Source organism: Neolamprologus multifasciatus, chromosome 7 (assembly GCF_963576455.1).
Source record: "Neolamprologus multifasciatus chromosome 7, fNeoMul1.2, whole genome shotgun sequence".
Taxonomy (NCBI): domain Eukaryota; kingdom Metazoa; phylum Chordata; class Actinopteri; order Cichliformes; family Cichlidae; genus Neolamprologus; species Neolamprologus multifasciatus.
This window is the reverse complement of record NC_140445.1, coordinates 54081291-54105336: the sequence shown is the minus strand read 5'-3', so window position 1 is coordinate 54105336 and position 24046 is coordinate 54081291. Positions and strand designations below refer to the sequence as shown.

General features: G+C 41.1%; 2 protein-coding genes across 6 annotated transcripts in view; one reads left to right on the top strand and one right to left on the bottom strand.

The window, feature by feature from the left end:
- The window catches only part of slc24a1 (solute carrier family 24 member 1), a 12772-nt gene extending 9921 nt beyond the window's left edge, over window positions 1-2851 (top strand). For all 4 annotated transcript variants that reach the window (XM_085165958.1, XM_085165959.1, XM_085165957.1 and 1 more), the window contains exons 8-10: window positions 47-136; window positions 262-428; window positions 547-2851. In XM_085165958.1, coding sequence (XP_085022084.1) covers window positions 47-136; window positions 262-428; window positions 547-796 — 507 coding nt within the window. In that variant the 3' untranslated portion in view covers window positions 797-2851. The remainder of the gene's footprint in view (window positions 1-46; window positions 137-261; window positions 429-546) is intronic.
- dennd4a (DENN/MADD domain containing 4A) lies at window positions 2850-24046 on the bottom strand. 2 transcript variants are annotated; one of them, XM_085165955.1, is made up of 30 exons: window positions 23829-24045; window positions 19023-19354; window positions 18614-18860; window positions 18439-18508; window positions 18145-18314; window positions 17118-17356; window positions 16930-16996; window positions 16777-16835; window positions 16509-16653; window positions 16190-16365; window positions 15836-15936; window positions 14883-15101; window positions 14272-14417; window positions 13795-13815; window positions 12345-12467; window positions 11862-12005; window positions 11459-11665; window positions 11227-11355; window positions 10975-11119; window positions 9688-9810; window positions 8138-8245; window positions 6530-7323; window positions 6216-6435; window positions 5512-5603; window positions 5236-5411; window positions 4585-4996; window positions 4170-4287; window positions 3706-3868; window positions 3541-3605; window positions 2850-3070 (listed from the first exon to the last, which is right to left on the bottom strand). In XM_085165955.1, the coding sequence occupies exons 2-30, from the start codon at window positions 19331-19333 to the stop codon at window positions 2934-2936; spliced, it is 5127 nt and encodes a 1708-aa protein (XP_085022081.1). In that variant the 5' UTR covers window positions 19334-19354; window positions 23829-24045; the 3' UTR covers window positions 2850-2933. The 2 variants fall into 2 exon arrangements, with proteins under 2 accessions (XP_085022081.1, XP_085022082.1); XM_085165956.1 differs by lacking the exon at window positions 13795-13815 and having other exon boundaries at window positions 23829-24046.

Below are 24046 nucleotides of genomic sequence, written 5' to 3'. Positions count from 1 at the left end.
AAATCATGCTGCATTTTGCTTTTCCATAACTCACTTTGTCCTATAGAAATCCAGAAAATTCTTTGTTGTCACCTTCCTGGGCTCTATTCTGTGGATTGCTATCTTCTCGTACCTCATGGTGTGGTGGGCCCATCAGGTCAGTTACATTAGATGCAAATGCTCTGCTTTGTTTCCTGTGGATGTGCATTGACACACAGTATCGTTTAAAAGATCTGTGTAAACTAAAAGCTGAGCACCTAAAAATCTTGTTCATCTTCCTAGGTGGGTGAGACTATTGGCATCTCAGAGGAAATTATGGGCCTGACTATCCTGGCTGCGGGGACCTCCATCCCCGACCTCATTACCAGTGTGATTGTGGCTCGTAAAGGCCTGGGAGACATGGCTGTGTCTAGCTCTGTGGGCAGTAACATCTTTGACATCACTGTGGGGTGAGCCTCTATAGCTGGATCATCATCAATTTTGTTTTTAAAGCTGCTTAACACAAACTTTAATAATTCCTTTCTCTCCCTTTTCTTTATGTTTTTTCACTATCATTTTATTCAAAAGTCTCCCAGTCCCTTGGCTCCTGTACTCAGCCATCCATAGTTTTGGTCCAGTAGCTGTCAGCAGCAATGGGCTCTTTTGTGCCATTGTGCTGCTCTTCCTCATGCTCCTCTTTGTCATCATCTCCATTGCTTCCTGTAAATGGAAAATGAATAAGGTGCTGGGTTCCACCATGTTCCTCCTCTACTTCATCTTCTTGGTGTTCAGTGTTATGTTGGAAGATCGTATCATCATCTGCCCAGTTTCCATCTAATTCTTTCTGCTGAACTGTTAACCTTTTTGGGAAAGGATCTCACGAGCATAGACCTGGATATCTATAGGAAACATTCAGAAAGCTACGTGCTCTGCATTGTTACCAGTGAAGTGTCTGGTATGTCAGCAGCAATAAAGCGTTTTCTAGAACTTGATACTCACTTATAGAAATGATGGCAGCTTTTAAATTGATTTTCATAGTACACGGGGAGATGCATGACTACTATCTAATACAGTGTAGATTTTGCGGTGTAAGACCTAACAGAGATGTTAATGGTTTTTTTATGCACTGTCTATGAAATGCAAGTAAAAGTGTTAGTTTGTGGACACATTTTGAAAAATGTAGGCTACTAAATGTGTATTTTGTATCATCGTAAGTAAATGATTTTGTAAGAATCATGATAAAGACCCCGAGCTTGCTTGAACTTTTTTTTTTCAAAAATCATGAAAACTCATTGAAAAAATAAAAAATAAATCAAACACGACATCCATAGAATAAATGTCTTTATTCATAAATGAAGTCAAACTATACATCCACCTAAGGAAGAAATTTCATTTCTTTTTTTTTAAATGTAAAAATCATACAAATCAGTATCTGTGTTACAAATGATAAATAATACATTGGAAACATTGTTAAAATTGACACTTAGTGTAAACAACACATAGACATAAAATTATGTTTTGGTCATTCAGTGTTTTGTTTTTTACCCAGACTTTTTTTTTTTTTACAAGTTGGCTAAAATACTGGTCTACATGCTGTGAGATTGGTGTTTTATTTCAACACACAGACTTATATAATCCAGCATTGTATCATCAGTTACTGCGAAGTCCAGCAATAAGCTGTGGAGCTGCATCACTCCAGGTTTTTTGTCAGTTGATCATGAAAGAGTGAACTGTCAAACTTGTGTTTTAAAGTGATTTCTGAATGAGGGCAGGTCGGAGCTGTTTTTCAAGTCCAAGAAATGCCTTTGACATCTATATATCTTTAAATATTCTCAGTGCAAATAAGCCTGCACTACCGTCTGTTCCAAGACCGGTTAGTATAAGTGGGTAAAACATCCATCAATACTCTGTATGTCACACTAAACAGTGCACTGTTGTCCAAATATCTAAAACATCGACACCATACATTGAAGACAAAAAGAAAATATACAAAATTCTAGAGTCAAATGCTCTGTACATTATTATGAACCCATTAGTGTGACTCAAAGTCTTTATAAAAGAAAATGTTGACAGAAAACATTTATCTCCTTTTGATTGATTGTACTGTTTTTAAGGAAATCCATCCTTGCAAAATCACATTTAACACAAAATTTTAATCATCACTTTAAAAAAAGATATTGCCTAAAAAAAAAACCCAAACTGTAAATTAATGAATTATATAATATTCCCTTTTGGGATCTTTTGGTACATTGTACAAAAACAAATAAACATTGTGCACATAAATTAACTGGCTCCATTCTTGAATCAGAAACAATTTTGTGGTTTATAATTTTATGAGGTTACAACCTAGTTTAGTGTATTTCAGTATATGAGTTTAACCTGTCCGCTTCATGAAGTGTATATGAAGAGGAAGTGATTTGCCTTTACAAACTTGAACCTGTGGAAATTTCAGACAGAACCATGACTAAGGTGTGCGTGGCAGAGACACAGCCCCATGTAAATGAGAACAAATGGCAAGTGCTCATCTTATCAAAGTGCTATGTAAAAACATGAACGTCTAAAAGTACACACAGTCAACAACAGTCTTAACAAGGTCACCAGGACCACTGAGGAATTTCGACGAGGTGAACTTACACTTACTTGTACCTACTTATTCACAGCTTCAACAGTAACAGAGGCATAAAGTAGACCGTGTAATAACTGTGCAAACATTTATACAGAAAATATCTTCAAAGTATTTACAAATACAAGGCCTGTCACTTCATGCCTCTCAGCTCTGACAGTTTTCGAGAAACTCATGGCAGTTGCATTATGTTAAGTCCCATTGTGCTTACAAGAGCTTAATGCTCCAGTCAGATGAGCCGGTCCTGAGTCTGAAGAGCAGTTTGACAAACAAACAAAAAAACAAAAAAACAACAACAGCAGCAGTGACTGTTGGAGGGAGGAAAAAAAGCGACAGAAGGGGGACAAGAGGTTCACAAACCGGGCTCTCCAAATGTCCTCCTACACTCCATGACCCCTGCTCCAGGGGGCCGGTCACAGTTGTGTGTCAGTTTAACCAGGTTGGGGGTGAGGCGATCGTATGCCAGCTTGTACTCGCGATCAAAAGCACCTGCAGGAGAGATAATGGTAAGTTAAGAATCTGTCAGCACGCTTTCTTTATATAAAATCTTTTATATCCATTAACCACAAACAGCAGGCATTTGAGAATATCGGCAGAAGAATCTACAGTCTTCTAGCTAGCTGTTCTATTGTAGATGGTCAGAGAAATGCTTTGGGTTAGGTGGTACTAAAACTGTGTTATGTGGATATATTCAAACACTTTAATCTTATACTTTATACAGAGTACAAATGAGGCTCGTGTATTGCATCCAAGATGGCTGTTTACACAAAACTTTGTACAGGATATGTGAAAAAAGAAGAAGAAAAAAAAAAAACACCCGATGGAGTTACACAAAATGTCAGGGCATCATTAAAGCCATCAAGAGTCATTATTACATATTTGGACAAAAGCAGTGGACTGACATTTCCAGTCCTGCTAAAATAACTAAAAAAACTAAAATATCCATGCTCTGAACTTACTGATATTAATGTTGTTCTTCCCCAAAGCCACCAGAGCAAGGAACAATAAATCTCTGTAGAGACTCCTTTTTTGGGAGAGAAAAGAAAAGAAAAGCAATGAGATTTTCCATTCATATGATTTTGCCGGTGTAATTTTACTCATCACACACCTCTTTATTTACTTACCTCTGTCTTTTAAAACCTAACTCAGGCCCCAACAGCTGAATGATCTGGCTCATGGGCTGATGCACATCACTCTTCTTAATGCTCCTCACGAAACCCTGCAGGAGCTCCACAGTGAAGAGTTGGCCTTCTTCACATAACCCGGAGCGAACCAGCGAGTTGGCACCTGCGAAGAGGGAGAGATTAAAATCACTGCGATCAAAGGTTCATTCATCTCATTTCTCTCATTAACAGATGAGAGAAATGAAGAAACGAAGTCTGAAAGTGTGGCTCACTGATAAGATGACTTGATTAATAGGTTTCCTGAGCTGAATTATGCATGATCTACTAGTTGTTAATATGCATTGTTTCATTTGCATGTAAATATCTGACCTTACCGGGAAAATAATTTTCTGAAGGTAGCCCGATATCACCTTTTCTAATTTATTGCACTATAGTCTGTGAAAGTAAACATTGTATTAACTTACAGTGGGTGTTCCACAGGACGTAGCAGGGTTGAACTTTGTCTTGGTGCAACTTCAAATTGTCCCACATAATCCTCACGAGAACCTGCTTGCTGTCCTCCGATGACAGCATGTGAGGAGTCTGAAGGGGACAAAATACATTAAAAAGATGAATTCATTATTGCATTGTCCTCTGTAGGCCCAAGTCGTGTTATGGTTTCATGCATTATATTTTGTTAGTTTTGATTTTTAATAACAACACTAGGAGTCACCAAAGTCCCAAATAATTTTCTGAGCTTTAGAAGTGCCAGTTGGTACAAACTGTTTCTGCTTGCCTTAGCGCTTGGCTAAGCTAATGAGCTACAAGATCTAGTTGCTGATGGCACACGGGATGACATCATTAAAGTATTCTGCGTGGGTGACAGGCTGTCATATTTACCTGGTCTTCATGGCTACAGTGTTGGGAGCCCAGGATAAGAGCTGGCAGGTTACTCGGCAGGTCGAGCCTTCTGAAGTACCAAACAAGGTTCCAGAAGACAATGGGATGTTGGTCAACAATGCTTGGGGAGGAGATTGCCTGGTCACCCTCATTCACTAACAGGCTCTCCAGCTCCTTCCACAGAACCAGAGGGCTCAAGTAGGGCACTGTTACAGGAGCAGAAGCAGAGGAGCAGGAAGAGGAGGAGGACGAGGATGAGGCTGGGGCTTGGCCAGCACCCCCACTGCTCTCCCGTTTCTGTGCAGGAGCTGCAGATGCCTCAGCTGCACCGTCTGTTGTGGAAATTTTTTCCTCGGGATTGGGTGGCAGGGATGTATCCTCCTCTTTAACAGGATTGCTTTTCTTAGACGAGCTGATGAGAGACAGAGAGTGGATCTGTTTAAATGGGCCACGGGGATAAAAGATGTTTTGTCTGTGTGCCTCAGTGCTCTTTGTAAAAAGAAAAAAAAATGTTCCAGACAATTAGCAGGATACTATAGAAAAAGACAATCTAGCACAATGTTGTAACTGAAAATAGCCCAAATTGATGGCTTTAATTATTCAAAGTGTTTGAGCTCTCTCTGTAAGCATAGTGTGCTGTGTAAATTTTACCTGCTGTGCGGTCTCAGATCTTTGATTTCCACATTGAGAAAAGGCAAAAAGGCAGTGCCGCAGAAAGGACAAGTGCTGTTGAGGTTTGAGTCATTTGCCGTCCATCCTGCCATTATCTCCTCATCATACACCAGACAGTCACATGTCTTACAAAGTGAACAGCTAGACATCAACACCTATAAAAGAAAGCGTCAGGTTCAGAAAGAAACCATCACACTGCCTGAGCGAGCCTACAGACAAGAGGTGGACTGGGACTGTTATGTGCTGGTGCCTTACCTCTACGGTGTAATTGGGAGTGGGTTGGAAGCGGCCGGTGTCGGGGGAGGAATCTGGAGTGTGAGGAGTTTTGGAGGGAAGTGCCAAACCACCTGGATACAGTGGAGGATTATACAATCAGACACAGAACGCAAAGCCAAGACTGAACACACCTGTCAAAGCTTTAAATGTCTGGATGAAACTAAGAAAAAGTGTCCAGCTGAAACAAAGCAGCAATTACTTTATTAAAATCTGCAATAAGCGTTTGTATTTGTGCCGCAGGTTTAGTGAGCCTGTGTCTCTGCTTGTGTGCACGTGACTGTGCATGCACGTGTACATGTTGAAGTGTGTTTAGCATAGGGCCTGTGGCTGGGTGCAGAAAAACCTACACACTGCATCATCCCTCACGCCTGCTGGCCTACTTTCCAATAGAACAACACCCAACTCTTTCCATCACTGAGGCCTACTCTTACTCTAAATTTAGACTGCCAAGAAGTGTTTTCATGCAAACCAGCACAATGCTGCAGTTATAATGAGCTTGTAACAACAAAGCTTTAAGCCATGAGTTTTTTAGATTAGAGCTGCTTTTAGCAGGAAAGGGACCTGATTTAATTGACTTTGTTGATCATCCAGTGTAAGTATTAGTAACTTTGTAAAATAACAATGTAACACGCGAAAATAAAAGCTTCACTACAACAATATTTATTAAAAGATGTGGAACGAACCAGAAAAGGAGTTGTGTCTGAACACTCTATTTGGGGTGCCAGGGCTGCCCAGGTTAGTATGATGATGCCCAACGGGGCTTCTCCTGACTCGGGACACGCTACCATGCTGTGGGGATGTAAATCCATCTGGATCTAGACAGGAGTCATTATCAAGCAGCGAGGAGCAATCGGCCTCTCCTGAGGTCAGTGAGGACACACTCATGCGGTCACAGTTTGCGTCCTGCAGGAGGCAAAAAAGAACTGTAACTATTTTCATCCTAGAGCCAGTAATCCCAAATATGCATGAATTATTTATATGTTAAAAAAATTCTAACCTGTGTTAGTGAAGTTTGAGAGGACAAACGAGAGTAGAGACGACTAGCTTTCTCAGCCACACCCTTTCCTGCTGATATAACGCTGCTCTTGAAGATGTCGAGAGTTGGGGTGAACAGTGTTTCCATGGAGAATGATGAAGTGGAAGGAGTGGGTGATGACGGTGAAACCAAAGAGGGAGGCCTCTCTCTGTCTTTGTTACAAATACCAAGAGGAAGAGATGGTGAGTGCCTCAGCCTCTCCTTTGTTTTGGCAGGCAGTGGGAGGTGTGTAGTGGATTGAACTAGGGTTGAGGATTGCGGGGAGGAGTGGGGAGAAGAGGCTGAGTGGAACAAAGGGCTTGAGGGGTTCTGCAGGTCCATACTGGGCGTGCGGCTGCTCAAGGGGCTGTTGCCATTATTCATGTACGTTTCAATCTCCTCGGCCAGGTTGCGCCTAGAGTTGGATGCACTGCTGTTGTCATGGTCACATTCCTGTACGGTCGCTGTTGCCGTCAGCGACAGGGGATCAAATCCCATCTCAATACCTGTCCTCCTCACTGTCCCGGCATTGCAGATAACGCCGGCCCTCTCCACTGGGTGTTTCTGTTTATCAGTCTCTGTGACCTCTTCCTCTACTTCATGCAGTCTGTCAGAAGCAAGGTGAAGCTGCTTTGATGTACTTAGAATGGGGACACTGAGCCTCAGAGTTCCCTGTCCAGCAGACAAATCCAGAGAATTTGGCCTCTCTGCCTTTGGCAAAGCTCCACTCAGAAGAGTGTCACTAGATGGACTGGAAGCCAGCCTGAGGCCACTGCCTGTGACAAAAACACATTTGAAAACATTCAGCTGAACGGTACATAGTGGTTATACGCAGTAATAAAACGACTCCTTGAGAGTCTGCTTTATAAATAAAACAATGCTGTGTTAGCATCTTTTGATGTGGAGGCGCTGGGAGAAAGAATGGAACCTCCACATCAAACGCTGCAGTTTTGAACAACACATAGATTGAGAATGAACACTAAAAGGCATTTTTGTGCGTTTTTGGCTAGTCCACTGAAATCTGTGGCAGTATTGTGCTCTTGCATTATTCTAAAATAAAAAATCCTGTTAGATTTGAATGAATTGTTGCTGGTGTTCTACTGTTCATGCCAACATGAAGCTGCTGCAGGGACGAGGAGGAAGGGAAACTGGCAGCTCTGCGGTTCCATAAGGGATATGTGTTTATCTTACAATACAGCTGTATTGCATTTTAAGCCAAAAGTAATAAGTTATTAAGGCTCTGATAAAATGCCACACCAATTACAGAGGACTACTGATTATGAAGACTGAAAAACTAGAAAAACAACATAAAGTCAGACACCGCATGTCATGATTTGCAACAAAATTCAAGGCAAAAGTCATCTGCTTTCATAACACGTTTATCCATCAGCAGACTGTTTTTTTTAAAATGAGAAACACCTAAATTTAACAGCAAATGGACAAGAAAAAAAACACATTACACCCACAGCCAAATGTGATACCACCAGCTTTTAAAGGCAAAGAATCCATTTTGCAGTGAGCTGTGAGTCACTTTTGCAGAAATAGTCCCCCAGTGTCAAAGATACGACATAAAAGCAATCCATAACTCACTTGACTTGACTCCTTTGTCTTCCACCAGGGCTGTGCCATCACTCTCTCTGCTGCACAATCTCTCTTCCTCCTTAGACAAGGAATCATAGCCTTGGTCTGACTGTTCACCTGAAAAAGATAAGGAGAAATCACTCCGCTGACGCTTACTTTTTAAATGTCCTCTCACTGGTGTTTTGTTTCTTCCTCGAGTGAATTAAAATTTGTTCCTATTAGTCTCCATGGAAGCTTTATATGAGACAACTGATCAGAGAGTTTTTGTTTGCAAGCGCTCTGTGACATTCCCTTCAGCATGAAGCACACAAAACACCCAGAATAGAAAAGCAGGGGCACCAGAAAAGGAACAGAATATTTTTATAAAAACGTCATTAAATTCACAAGGTCAAATATCAGGAGACAGTACAAGTGTGTACAGTACAAAGAATTTGTTCACTTTCAGTAGTTTGATGAGACAAGTTGTGCCAGATGATATTGTTAGCGCAAAAGCTTTGGTATTTTCAGCTTTGGTTCTTGTCTTAGCTGCGAAGATGTGAGCTTACAAAAGAAACATGCCTACCTAACGCTATCCAACATAACACAATTTTCCCCAACCCCAACCCCACCCCTACCCCCACCACCACATATTACAGAGCAGACTTTATGTAAGTGCTTGTTTCTTGGCTTTTACATTTGCATTTTCCCCAATCACTTAAAATGCAATTTGAATGCAATTTGCCTTTAATGCATAATTCAAAGATTTATTATATGTATTTATTTATGCTTTTGACTGGGCTGGTTTAAAAGCAGCAGAAAATTTTAAAAGTTATATTTAAAAGCAAGAGTAAGAAAGCAGCTACACAACAAACTGCTACCACATCTCCATCTACGTTGCGCCTTCTTTCTCTTATCCATGCCTGAATGGACCCTACCACCAGCCGAGGGTGGGCAAGCCGAACAAAAAGGATATAAAATGTAAATAAATAACAAAAGGTATCACCTGTTATTTGCTTACATGCTGAAAGGTACCTATAATACAGCACATGCAGCACACATATTGTATATCTATGTATTTAGCAGAGTGCCTTTGACTACACATCCCCTTTACTCCCTATTGCTTTCACACCATTAAGTAAATAATCAGGGATCAAACTATCCTTGATCCTTGTACCTCACCATCCCTAGCATCTAACCAAGGAGGAAAAAACAAGACACGACACAACCACTAAAGAGATTTTCACTCTGATTACCCTGAATAATTCCATAATATCAAAATAAACAACAAAAACAGCTCTCTGATATAAATCAAGTACATCAGGTATGGGAAAAACCAACAGTGAAAACGGTGAACCTTTTATCACACCTTAATACTGGAGTCTTTCATATATTAGTTTGTGTAAAATGACTGACAGAAAGTCAGTGCAGATGAATAATTAAGGTTTGAGATTCATGATGTTCTGCCACTTTTAAGGCAGTTAATTCAATCACATCCCATAAATCAGAGAGACACGAGGGAAAGTAAAAGGCTGCACGTAAAATAGATGGAATGACAACGACATAGGGCAGTAGCTCTCTACCTGTACTAAATCCATCATCGCTGGAGTCCATTTTAGTGAAGTCAGTGTCGATGGAGGTGCGCTCAGCAGAGTCATTAGCGCTGTCCAAACTGCCATGGCTGACTGTGTCTAGATCGCTGCCGTCTAAAGGGAGATAAGAGCAGAGAGAAAGGGGATGAGAGAGGCTTCACAAATGACAGACTACCAACAGGATTATGAAACCAGAGCTGCACTCACACTATACATGAGCGATGTATAAACCATCACTGAACTGTGTTGCAATCATTATCATCTGCAGCAAACGCAGGAATGTTCTGAGTGCCGCAGCATCAACCAGCGCTAAAAGATTTATCTATTTTACCTCAAAGTGAAGAAAAGTGAACAAATCGCATTAAAGTATAATGTAACTTGAATTTTGCTCAAGACCGAAGATGCACTTAATGTGATCGTGTTTTTATTTTGGGAATTTAAACGTTTAAAACGTTAAGTTAAAATATGTGCAGCTGGGAAAAATGTCGTATAAAATGGTGTAAAGCACTACTTTTTCATTAAAGTCTATCACTCAATATGTCATTATAGTAATGAGGGTCTCTGCGGGTTGTTGTGGGAATTTGAGACTGAGATCAAAAGGAATCTGCATACTTTGACTGCCAGGGAGGAAAGCCTCTTCACTTTGTTTAAAAGGTTTCAAAAAAAGCAAGGTAGGGAACCAGGATCAGACTATGTCGCATGAATTCATAAAGCAATTAAAGTAACTAAGAAGAAAATACACCATTGATGAAGTCAGGAGTAATTTTCTGTAAATTTGAGGCAGTCCAAAACATCTTAAAGCCTCACTGGGATCGAGTGTAAAGCAGTCACTACTAGTTCTACTTTTGACTACAGAACTGCCTTAATCGGAGTTCTAAGGAAACATTCCTCAGAGATGTTATTTGACATGATAGTATCACACAGTTTCTGCAGATTTGTTGGCTACACATCCATGATAAGAATCTCCCATTCCCAATAGTGCTCTGTTGGATGGATATCTGGTGACTGTGGCTGCCATTTGAATACAGTGAACTCACTGTCATGTTCAAGAAAGCCGTTTGAGATGATTTGTGACACAGCGTGTTATCCTGCTGGAAGCATCCATCAAAGCATTCACAGAGAATTACTGCTCTATACAAAATGTTTGGCCAGATGTTTGTGGAAGTGCTGTAGTTGAATGAAAAAATATCTGTATGTTTTGTTTTGTTTTTTCACCAAAATATATGTAATTTGGTTGTTACAGACAGTCACATAATCAGGAATTAAATTTTTCCTTACCTGAAAGATGAGGATCTCTTTGGGAGTTCCGTTGTTTCCTTCCTGCTTGCTTGAACTGGAGCACACCGAGGAGCACGTTCCTCAGCTTTCCCCATAGAAAGTATCCTCCCCTGGTGGTCGATGGCCAGGTGCTCTCCAATACCGCCTGGAGAAGAAATACAACATATTTTGAGATTTAAGCTCCCATCTCAATCCAATATGCAAATTGCTTACATTTTCTTAGTTGTATTCTTAATGACCGATAGCACGCACCTTGTTATAGTACCCATATGTGATAGCATTGGGTTGAACTCCAGCCTTCTTCATCTCAAACAGCACCCTCACAGCCAGGACTGGCTGGCTGTACTGTCCACACAGCTGCAGCAGCACACGGTAACAAACCTTGGAGAAAAAAAACACGTTAACACTGAAAATGTGCAGCGTCGTCTTTTCTGAATCATATCGACAGATCTGTATTGTTTTCTTATCCAGAGCAGTTTCCTACCTCATCTGGAGCCTGCAGCTTTTTGTCCTGCATTTTCCTCAGCACATCATAAGCCGTACGCAGCGCTCGCACCTTGGAGTGGCAGTTGCCAACAAATCCTGGCAAGCAGATAAACCACAGGCCGTAGCAGTGGCGAAGCAGACACTTGGACCACATCTGAGGCATAGATGAATACGTTTTGGCCATCCTTTGAGCTGATTTGATCTCCTAAGATGAAAAAGATCAGATGTAAATGTGATTCATTGTCTATTAACAACCAGATTTGCATTTTGGATTCACATTCATATCCTTGCACATGATTATGGAGAATAGGTACAGGAGTAAATGTGACATTAATTTGAACATATTTAGGTTTATCTTTGTTCATGAACGAAACCAAATTGACATGAAGATTCTTAAAGACCTGTTTAGAGCGTCTAAAGATGGCTGTGGGGCTGGCTGGACTGCTGTGGCGTGAGGCTATCCCTGCCGATGAAGGACTTGCTCCCTCCAAAGGCTCCAGAAGCTCAGCATTTAGCACAGGAAATGCATAGCTGCAGAAAGAAATGTATACTCCGTTATATACAGTTACATGAGCTAAAAATAGACATGGATTGCTCATAAATGCTAGCAAGCTGAGTTATTCCTACAATAGTTTGGTTCTTCCCTGAAGCACCAACATAAGAATCCAAAAGTAATGTGTTACAGCTCAAAATAACCACACAGCCCTGTGGCAGTGACAAAGTCTAACAACGGAAGCAGTTTATGAGTCTGTCCTTTGGGAGCAGCACCCAGTGTCAGTGAAAAGTGCTGCTCAAGCATACAAGACAGAGTTTTAAAAAAAGAAACCCCCTGTCTTGCCTCTCTCATTTAGAGATTCATCTGCAGTGTGGTACCTATAGCACAGAGGATGCTCCTCTCCCTGCGATGGCGGAGGCAGCTCTGGAGGGTTGATGTAGACTGTGTGCTCGCTGCGGTGCGATTCATCCAGTTCGATCAGTCTGGCGTCCTCTGGTCGCTCACTGTCCATCTGGTTTGCAAGAGAAACACAAATTCAGCAGCTGTCTTCATCTTTCCTTTTAGCTCTTCTCTAAACACAAATCTACAAGTGCTAAAGCTTTCTGGAAGCTCTCAGATCCGACCAGATATCAGGGTCAGTGAGATGTCAGTAATGAACTGGCCTGCATCAGAAATATGGCTTTTGCTCCAATTGCAGTTAACTACAGGGCACTACCGAAGGCTTGATCCCGTGAATTCTCCAAGACCGAATTAATCTAGGCTGCAGTGACCTGGACAAAATTGATGCCATGTTACTCTAGGGACATGAAACCATTTAACTGTACAGCTTTGGCAGCACTACTTGATACTTAACTGCCACATTTGCTTCAGCTCCAAATGGACTTATCTGCTGTCTGGAGACAAGCTTTCAAAGCCTGCCTGCATGCCTGCATGCCTGCATGCCTTTCTGAGAACAACAGCAGGAACAAAGAGAAGCCGAGCAAAAGCATACATGCTCCTTTTTTAAAGAAAATCAGCTCTGAATAGTTTCCTGGGACATTATAAAAAGCCTACTGAGCTGATGTGCACTCACTTGGCTTGTCTGAATCGATTACCAGCTTATCTCGGGCATGAGTTTCACAAAAAAGTTAATATTATGGCAGCGGCTGAATAGTTCCCCGGTGTACTGGATTACAGGGTTTGTTCCACTCAGTTGAGTGGATGATTCAGTCACCGGACCCTCACTGACCTGTTTGCCCTCACTTCAATTCTGATCTGTGTTTCTCTGTTTGTTGCCCTTCCTCTTACACCCGAGAGCTCTTTCTCAATCACGCATTTGTTGTCAACCTCAGCAGCAGTGACGCTGTATGAATCAAGGCTTCCACTTCTCAATAATAACCACAATGACCATTAATACAGTTCAAACTCTTCAAGCAGGATGTAAATGTGACTTCCTGATTGCACAAGTGTACTAGCACACACACACACGTACACACACACACACACAGAGGAGGCGGATGTTTTAGCGTTTTTGTGCGAGGGTGTGACAAAACAAGTTGCCAGTTTGTGTTCATAAAATCTGTCAAGTCTACAAAGCATTAGCACAAACTAATAATCAGCAAATCCCACGGGATTTCAACAACAACAACAACAAAAAGGATAATGCAGATTTCTGACATCTAATGCACGTCATCACATTAAAGACATTTTCTTTCTAGCCCTCCGTTACACCACCTTGATTTATTCAAAATAAGTGCACATAAATATAATGTATATAATTAAATCCTTTGATTGGGATCAATGTGGGAAAATGTTGCAAATATTTTATTTAAGCAGCAGCATAGGATTGAGTAACTTACCTTTCCTCCACTGGAAAATAACTGTTAGGCAGGGACCGTAACGACAAGCAAAGGAGAAGAAAGAAATGACAAGAAGGCAGAAAATCAGAACAGCAGAAGAAGCAAAAAGAAGACAGAAAACATCTTTAAAAAGAAGCAGACAATAAAGTTGATGAAAAAGAGCTGATCTTACAAAGACGCCCAAGAGATGTGCTGAAGTGTTAATTACTTTGTGTTTATTGCCTTTACTTCCTGTTAATTGCTTTTTCATTATTTTTGAAAATTAAATAAAGTCCAAAAAAGGTCTTAATTTAGAGGACAGTGCGTGATTAATTGTTCCTCTAAATGTTTCTGCTTCTTTTTTAGAGAATTTCTGCCAGCAGTCAGAGGCCAGACTAGATATCGCTCAAAGAGCGTTTGTTCCTACGCAGCAGAATGATTTTGATGAATCATCTCTGACACTGAAAATCCATAATAAAGATTAGCTGTAAACCTCACCTTATCAACACACTCATCAAAGAAGGCCAGGCTGGCATCTTTATCACTGACAAAGGAGCACTCTTCTATGAAACGACTGAACATTTGAGTCTTGGTCATGAGGGAGTAAAACCTTTGATGGGAGCGGTCTCTGCTCTTCAAGAAGCCTGTAAAAAAGAAAACGAAATTATTTATTGAAAAGCTTAAAAAGTGGGGAATTCATATCCGTCTCATGATTCTAAATCATTGCATTTACTTGTCAAGCCCTTACAAAATATTTATGGGGTAAAGATGCAGCCGTAACCAACATTTCCGCAAAATAAATGCTGTGTTATGAAACAATTTGTTCTCCACTGCTCCTCTTACATAATAGCACACAGATGTGCAGGGACATTGTGCTATTAATCGCAGTGGCCTCTCTGACTTGTCATCCAACCCTAATTTCCACCGAGGCTTAACATAAATCACAACAGTCGTTACAGCTCTGATTTGAGGCCAGATTCGCAGCATTCAGACCTTAACCCCGCGACTTACTACAGCACTGAATCACAGAGGGAGGGGAGCCATGACCTGTCAGCATGGTTTGCCGTGACTTAGTATGGAGAATATTACTGGCTGAGAGTGACACATACCTTGGATGTCAAAGAGGGAGCTGGCATCAGTGGTTTTCTCGGACGGGGCTTGGGTGATGGGCAACAGATAGGAACGGTAGCCTCGCAGGATGGCAGCCATGAAGCGCAGGAAGGCCTCCTGGATCTCGAGCTCTAGTGTGTGCAGGCTTTTTCCACTTTCAAGCTCACAGTCGGTCACCGTGTGATCCATCTGCACATCTTCATGGTTTAAATGACCACCTGAGGGCACACAACAGCTGATGTTTTAACAATCCAAACGCACATAAACCACCTGATAGCAAATAACCGGTTATTTAACCAGACACCAGTATTATTATCACCACAGACCACACACTTTTTCCACAAGGAAAGAAGTATTAAGTACAGCACTCAAGACTGGAGTAAAAGTGAGACTGTCAAAGTCAAATTATGTATAATACTCTGATTTTCACAGCAGTCCTATTTGAAAGAAATGCAGACACCGACTTGCCAACAGGTATAAAGCTAGCAGAAACAGACCACTTGGCATGATGTCACAAGCAAATTGTTCCTGTCTAGACCAGGATTCATGATGTCATGTTGTTCAAACACCACAGCGAAGATCTAGATTTTATAAGAGGCAGGACATAACAGTTCATTTTTGCATAATTTAAATTTTCTTTAAATTAAATAGAAATAGAATAATAAATACAATAATCTGAATAAATCACTAATGAAAGAATACCATATGTGGAATAAGAGGCAGGGTGAGGATCAGTTAAAATACCATAAATGGGGAATGATACATGGTCAACATGCTCTTCTATAAAAGAACTAATCATTGCACTATTTTATTAACGGAACAGTGAGTGCATCCTGTCTGTTTTCCTGTAAAGCTGCCCATAGAGGCTGACTCAACAGACTCATGTAGCCTAAGCAACCAAAATTATTCATGAAACCACTTAGAGGATGACACAGCATCAGACTGGACTCACCCTCAATGAGCTGCTGATAGAGCTTATTCAGACTATTGAGAAGATGCTTGCAGGCTCTCCTGGGCAAGATTTTCCACGTTAGAGCCTTCTTGTCATCTTTTCTGAAAGCACAACAGACGGTTGTTGTTACACGGGAGGACAGTTAGGAAACAAAATAGATACGAGGGAGGGAGGATTCACTGATATCTTCACAGAATACCTTTTGAATTGATGTGGGAGGCCAGTGGGATCCAAACATGTTTTTTTTTCTGTACAGTAAAAATACTTCACATTCCACCTCTTATCATTACATGAGAGTTGAGTTGAAGGTGGCCATCTAGTAGCACAGACTGGCTGCAGTAAGAGGTCACTTACTGGGAGATGGTGTTGGTGTCCAGATCCACACAAGTGATGTCAGCCGGGGGGACGTAAAGATCAAAGTACCGGGAGTCCATGCCCACAATGAAAGGGCATGGTGCACTAAGAACATCTGCCAGAGCCAGCGGGCACAGAGGGATGTATGGACATGGCCAGTGGAAGGGAAAAATCATCTGAAAGGGATCATAAGTAAAATTAATTACTATAAACAATATATATATAATGAAGCAACAAAAGACTTTTATGGTCCAATGAAAGACCTTCGTTTTAGTGCTACTGCCAGGAAACAAAGAGGATTAAAAAAGACAATACTTACAGACACAAGGGCCTCGGTTACACTGGTGAGTACAGCGGGGCGCAGGGAATGAACCAGGATCTTGTGCTCTGTGACAGCCAACACGAGCAGAGTGGCAGCATTTTTGGGGCCCAGATTCAGGAGCAACGTGGAGAGGCTTCCCCCACTACCACACAAAAACACGGCAATTTAAAAAAAACAAACAAAAAAACCCAACAACACAAGTTTTCAGATTAGGATTGCAAAAAATGCAAGATGTTGTAATTCTGAAATTTATTGTTATCTTTACCTGAGTGGGAGCGGAGAGGACACAGGTTGGCTCAGCATCAGGCTGTCATGTGGAGACAGCTGTGGAAGACACACAAACAAAATTTAGTGAGTTAGAGCAAATTTTAAAAAGAACCCACCCGTGCAAAGTTGAAGTGATTTCTCATAAACTCACCTGGACTAGGATGCGCGGTCTCTGAGTGGAGGGAAACGGCACATTTTGCATGAAGTGAGAGATGTGCCTGTGGGTAAAAAATCAATTCAGTTAGTAAAGTTGTAACACTTCTTACTTTTGTATGATTTATCAGGCTGTGAGCTAAAGTTTCTGATTTGAAAGGGATAAAATCTGTAAAAGTTGCTAACTTTTCAATAGGCAGGGAATGGGGCCCAGAGATGGAGTATCGGTAGAGGAAGGTGAGAAAGCTCCTGAAGGACTGGAAGAAGGGCCAGTGGGAGAGCAAGCAGATGCTCTTGTTGGTGTAAACATTTCTGGTCTCGTCAGGTCTGAGATCAGAGCTTGGCAGGCCGAGCTGTGAGCGCTGACGCTCAGACAGGTTCTCCTCTGGGTAAGGCTCATAGAACTGGATAGCTGCTCCGTACACCTGCACACAAAGGGCCCCCAAGATAATTGCGTGAAGAATGCACAATGCATCCAAAGGATGCGCACACTTGTTATCCAAATGCAAACCCAACAGTAGCCACAAGTCCCTTGAGAATTACATTCATTGAGCATGTTGTGGCGGCTTCACAAGAGAATTTTCAACATAATAAATCAGCCCTTTGAAGTGCCTTCTCCCAAATAAATACACAAGTCATTCCTAGCCTAAAGTGCCATGAGACTAGCCTGCAGACTAGAGGTTGCAGGCAAGCAGTAAACACTGAAGAATTCAGCATTTAAAACTTGCACATCAGCCCAAGTGGTGCATGAGCCATCCATTATTCAAAAGATGAGCTACACACAGACACACAATACAAAAAAATATTTTATGCTGCAGTGCTTTCAGAGGCTAACAGGCTTTTGGTATTCCAAACACAGCCTTTAGACCATTTTTGATTCCAGTCAGAGTTCAGAAGTTGATTAAGATTGTCTGGTATCCTTAGAAATACAGCTGCACTTCATAAACAGTCTAATCCATAAGGGATCCTAATTCTCAGTGAGAGACAGAGGTGGAGCTAAAGATAGAGATGCTAGCTGAAATGAAGCAATTAAGGGAGAGATTTTGTATGTGTGGTATTGTAGGGGAATCATTAATTGGTGATGATCTCACCGAAATGGCCGTAAGCTGAATGGAGAAGTGGGTTTTTTTGGCCACTTCAGGAGGTGAGTACACAAAATAACAAGTAAAAGAAAAAAATACAAAAAAGCAACTGCGTACAAAGGTGATTTTACCTTTTCTCCAGAGGCTCCCGTTAGTACAAATGTGGAAAACACAGGCAGGGAGTGTTTGGTGTGTGCAGGCCAGCACTCGATCATTGCCCCCATGGGCAGGCAGAACATAGGCACTGACTCTGGCAGTGGAAAGGACTCATAGTCCTCTTCGGGGTACCTACACAAAAGACCTGGGCACAAACACATGCAAGAAATGTTAAACATATTCTTTATATGAATACTGATAATGACTGACACAAATCCATGACTAAACTTCCTTTTTCTTTTCACTGCTACAAACTCTGCACAGTTTACCTGCTTTGTATGCGATTGTGTTTGCTTTAGCCAGAGACTTCTTGTAACAAAGGTAGACTGAGGATCCCCACTGAAATACGGAGAAAGATAAAGTCCATCACATAGCAGCAACAATCCAGGCTGTGTGGGCATACAGACTAGGTTTAAGTGAATATTTTTCAGAGCTCTATCCCACCATGCTGCTGTTGAGGTTCTTGTCCACCTTGCAGAAGGTGTGAGGGGGCGTTTCCCCTTTGCCGGGGATGATAACGCAGACATCGGTGACAGCCAATGAGGTGTGTGGCTGGCTCTTTGGTGCACGGCGGTAGGTAATGTAGATGCGTTGGGAGGACGAGCTGCTGATGTTTGCAGGGCGGCCTGAGGGTGTGGTCTGAACGATGTGACATCCGGGTTTGAGCTTCTCTTTCCACTCATACAGAACCCTGAAATATCAGACGGTGTTGGTGACTTTTTATATTTTTGAAAACTGATCAAGACTTCAGACTGGAGCATGTGCATTACAGCAGATTACAGTGACCCTAAGCGGAGGAGTTATTAGTGCTGCTGGGTGAGTAAAAGGTCAGTAAGTGAGGATTACTTCTTACCCGAGATCTGTCAGTGGAGGCTTATCTCTGCCTCGCTTAAAGCACAAGAAGATCTGTGGGCCCCTTAGACTGGCTCCATTGAGCTCTGCAGAAAGGCCTGAGGGGGTAGTTTCAACACAGGTGAAGCCCGGGGGTACCTCTTCTCCCAGAGAGCGTATCACGACAGCGACATCCGTGATAGGGGCTTTGGGTTTCACAGATTTGGGACCAGCATCATCAAAGTGTAGATCCTCCTCCAGAGGCTTGGATGAGTTGGTGAGGCCAGCAACCACAAAGTAGTCTGCTACACGAGGCCCTTTATCCTCCATCATTTCCCATTCCCACACTGTCAGCTGCAAAATAAAAAAGTGGAAGGTGCATGGGGGGTCAACAAAGTGCACTCTATACACTGGATAACGCTTAAATGTCCTTACTCTGTATTAGCTGTTGTACTAGATTTGAAAAAAGAGGCAAAATGCAGCATGTAAAATGTACACTTCTCCTGCAGTGCATTAAATTGCATACCATACCAAAGAAATAGCACATAATGAGAGCACATGGAAGCACTTAAAATACATTCCTTTCTGCAAAAACATCATATTTCACCGAGAAATATGGGAGGGCTTGCGACCAGTGACCTTGCTATATGCCATGGCTGGTTATGTAAAACAGAACACATGCCTCTGTAGAGAAAAAAGAAAAAAGGCGCATATGGAAACTAGAATTGAACTGTAAGTGAGCACTCAGAAGTGAAGAGAGGGTACGTTGTTGCTCGGCAAGCAGCTTTTTCTGGGCTTTTACAGCTGTAATATTCAGACAGCATTTATTTTGGGCTCAAAAACGTCATGAAAATGAAAGGAATAGAGGGCGCGCCAGTGAATTGGCTTGTTATGGCTTTATCACAAAGCATGGAACCCTGGAAGCCCTCTAAGTGCTGGGCCAGCTTATTGTGCTTCAGTTGAAGAGCCTGGTTTATCTCTCTCAGCAGTTCGTCCACACACACTAGCAAACTGATAAACAGCTGCCTATTATTTTCCCCACTGGCATATGTGGGAGGTAGAATAAAGTTGTCTCACTCCTTTGTGATGGATGTGTCACTGTTAGGAACCTTGGCACACAAGGAGCTATGGCCATATCTCATCTACTGAGGACTTTGGCTTCTACTGGCTTTAAATCTAATAGTCCCGTGTGTTGTTCCTCCCTGTGGCTGCGTGATGGTACAGACAGCTAAGCACTGCTTACAGGCTCAGAGTGCAAAACTAACTCCTAACACAAGAGCATGGAAAAAGATAATTTGTAGAAACAAGATACTGCAGCATGTTGTGATGACAGAGATCCAGTTGTTTACTGAACAAGATTTAGAATTTGGTATCTGACTGGCTTTCACTTTCAATCACAAGACCTTTTAAAATAATTTACCAGCAAAGATCAGTCCACTGTTTCATAAGCTTGTTTTTGAAATGATGACTCATCACCACCAGGTTCCTCCATCCTGACAGTCGTCCAGTCGACATTGTTTTTGTCCAATTTTCCATCAGTAGTCGATGTTTTTTCGCAGTTATTTGTGCTGAGCCCTATGGTTACGCGTGATGACTCGGCGTGTAAAGAGCAAAAAGTTTTCTTGTTTTTTCAGATCTCCTTCAATACTCAATTTTATTTTATTGAAAAATATGTATGCATTCATTACACTGCCACTTATGCATTTTACAACGTAGCATTTGTTCCTCTATGGTTTACTCAGGTTCTCAAAAAAGTTTTTTATTCTGAAAAACACTGATGTATATTTATTTTATTGCTTAACTGGTCTTGTTTTTATGTTGCTTCTGCGGTTCTACTTTTCAATGAACTATTCACATTATCTAACGGCTTTTAGAAACTTAAACTAGTGGACATTATTGTTGTGTTTTAATATTTGTAATTTTATTGTAGTTGTGAACCACTTTGTGGTCCTTAAAGGAGGTGTTATATGAATTAAAGGTTCCATATAAGTAAGTAAATCTTACATACTTATCTGGCAGAATGTGATGGCTTCTTTTCCCATGTTAGATAATTTATATTGTTGGACATCTACATGATAGTTAATTTTGGTCTTATTTTCTAAATAGGTTCTAACTATTTTAGAAAATAAGTCTTTCCCCATTAATCAAATGAACAATCAAAGTCATGAAATATAATTACAGGTGAAATCTGTTTAAAACCAGGTGAAATGTTTGCAGACTTTGACCCAAAATAATGCTGCTGGAAAAGCTAGAAGCTATTCTTTTACCACTTTCTTTCCTGCCCCAGAATTTCTAAGCAGAAATTTGTGTGTCACATCTTTTATCATATCGCCAGCTGTTCATGTGGCACAAAATCCTTTGTAATCCAGTGCCGAATCCATTTTACCTAATGACCTAACAAGCCGAAGGCCACAATAATTCTGTTCAGCTGATTCACCTGTTCTTTGATCGCGCACAACACTTACACCACATACCTGCTGCCAGTAGGTATTGCACAAATGCTGACAGCTAAAAGCTAGACAGATGTGTCATATAATACTCAAAAGGTTCTGGATTAAATATAGATGTAATCTCCTGCTCCAACCACCACGACATTACTGCGTCTATTCCTCCCCCTCGACAGGAAGTAGAGGCCTAAAATTATATCTAATCCTCTCCATAGCAACAACATTAAAACTGAGCAGAGAACAGAAGGTTGAACATTTCTCACTCCTGTGATGATACACAGTCTTTGGTTTCCTTTCATCAGAATGCTGTAGATTAATTGGCTTTGCCTGGACCAATGTGTCTGAGAAACGTGTTTTACCAGATGGAGAATCGGCCACATTAATATCTTTTATCTGTTTATGTGAATTGATGTTTTTTTTCCATGTGATTGTAGAATAGGAAACAAACACACCGCCCACAGTGTTTCCCTTTTATCTGGAAATGCTTTCTATTTTTTATCAGTGTGATATCCTATTTAATGCCACAGAGATGACTATGGTAAAACAGATTGGTTACTGGCCTGTATCATCCACTTTTATGTATGTGATTGTTCATCCCATCAATCATTAAGTGCATGTTCTAGTGACAAAAAACCCCCAACACATAAATCAAACTGACTCCATCACAAATATTTTGACTGAAATTTACTTTTGAAATGTTCTCGTATTATCTCACTTATTCGAGGCAGTCTCGAGTTTGCTAAACACTGGAAGTGAGCAAGTCACAGTCGCCACAGAAACTGCAATCGCTTCATTCACTGCATTTCTTAATAACAGGACAAATAAGGACACGGCGGATTTCCTCTTACTGCAAGCAAAGCAACTTCCCTATTCGCATCCACTATTATTTGCATGAGTCACCGCCAACCGTCCGTTTTGCAGTAATTTGTTAACCACTTGTGCCATAATGTTCCTGACATTTCCCTCTTAAGCATCCTCAAACCTAATATTTTCTTTTCATGGTATCTGAGAGCATCACACCTTCTGTGTATCTTCTTATGTTCTAAAACATGTTCTAAGATGAGTTTTTTAAACTTGCATCACTCCTATAAAATTGTTGCATCATTTTAAACATTCCTTTTACATTTGTAGCATTTGTATGCTGCACGCTCTGATTATAGCTATAAACTAAAACGCACTGCTTCACATTTTAGAAGTCCCAACTGCCAAAGCTCTGCAGATGACAAAACCCCTAAATATCAAACATGATTTTGTTTGCACCAAAATATATTTTTAAGTGCTGGATAGGCATTAAAGCCAATTTCGGAAATTAGAATGAGCTTATATTTCATCTGAAGCAACATGACCGATTATTTATCCCCAGGCTCTTTTGATATTTCTTGCCAATAACATGTTTTTTTTTTTCTGTTTTGTTTTTTGTTGTTGTTTTTTTCAGAAGGCAGACATTAAACTTTGAAAAATCGATCCTTCCTCTTTTTGACTTGTGTGTTATTGTAATTATGGCCCAAAAGACAGAGGCAGTGGCTGCTGGACAGTCCGTGTAGGGCTGTGGAGGGATTAGAGGGCTGTGTTAACAGCAGGGGGGCAGGGAGGATGGGCAGTGATCAGGGAGGGAACCACCACAACATTTCACTAAGCATCTGTTCCCCATGAAGCCATGAAGACAACCCTCACCCTCATCAGCCATTTGCACTCCTTATGCTGGACAGGGGGGGAGCCCTGGCCGCTTGATGAGGAAACCACACACGCCCAAGATAAACAGAGCAGAAAGATGAAGGAGATAAGGTGGTGCTGAAAATAGGAGAACGCTGAAGAGCTTTGTACGTTAAGCTTGAACCGCACGTGCAAAAGGACTACTGGGTTAACCATAAAGTAAATGGTTAAAATTAAATAAATAGATTAAAAAAAAAAAAAACAACTGGCTACAGCGACCATAAAAATAAAGGGGGTTTCTCATATGCCCACATCTAAAGAGGCCATCTTATGGAGCACCGACACGGGAGGCAGTGGAATAAGCGTCCATATGACTTCAATGTAACCAATGGGCGCAGTGTATACACAGAAAATCTCACACAGAAACCGATGCTCACCGCAAAGAATTAATCTGAGCTTGCATTGCATGAAGCTCTTGGACAGTGATATGACATGTTTGCCGTTAATTGTTCCAAGCAGCAATCCAACATTAAAATTAGCCTTCAGTGTATAACACACACAAACATAAAGCTACAAAAATGGGATCTCGGACTTATAATATTAACAAAATAATAATAACACAAAAATTACTGTAAGCACAGAAACTACGTGTGCGAGCGTCGCTTGTATTTTTATTTTTATTTATTTTTTTTTAAAAAAGATATTCGATAAAAGAAGAATCTACTCACATCACGACGAATGAAAGATGATCAGTCGAATATGAGTACACGCTGAAAATAAAACCCAGGTTCCCGTTGATGATAAATGTTTATTTCTTACAGTGCAGATTTAAATAAATTACCTACACATATATTATAATGTATAAAATAATAAAAAAAACCATCCACAGAGGGTTGGACCGACCAGAATAAATGGTGTATTCCCGAGCAGCGCTTTATCCAGACCT

What these genes read in the sequence shown, in the direction of transcription:
- dennd4a (XM_085165955.1), bottom strand. Translation starts at nt 19,333, where the DNA reads ATGATGGAGGATAAAGGGCCTCGTGTAGCAGACTACTTTGTGGTTGCT. An exon ending in GACACCAACACCATCTCCCA is followed by an intron (nt 15,937 to 16,189) that starts GTAAGTGACCTC and finishes TTGTGCTTTCAG; the next exon opens with AAAAGATGACAAGAAGGCTC. An exon ending in CTATCAGCAGCTCATTGAGG is followed by an intron (nt 15,102 to 15,835) that starts GTGAGTCCAGTC and finishes GTGTGCCCTCAG; the next exon opens with GTGGTCATTTAAACCATGAA.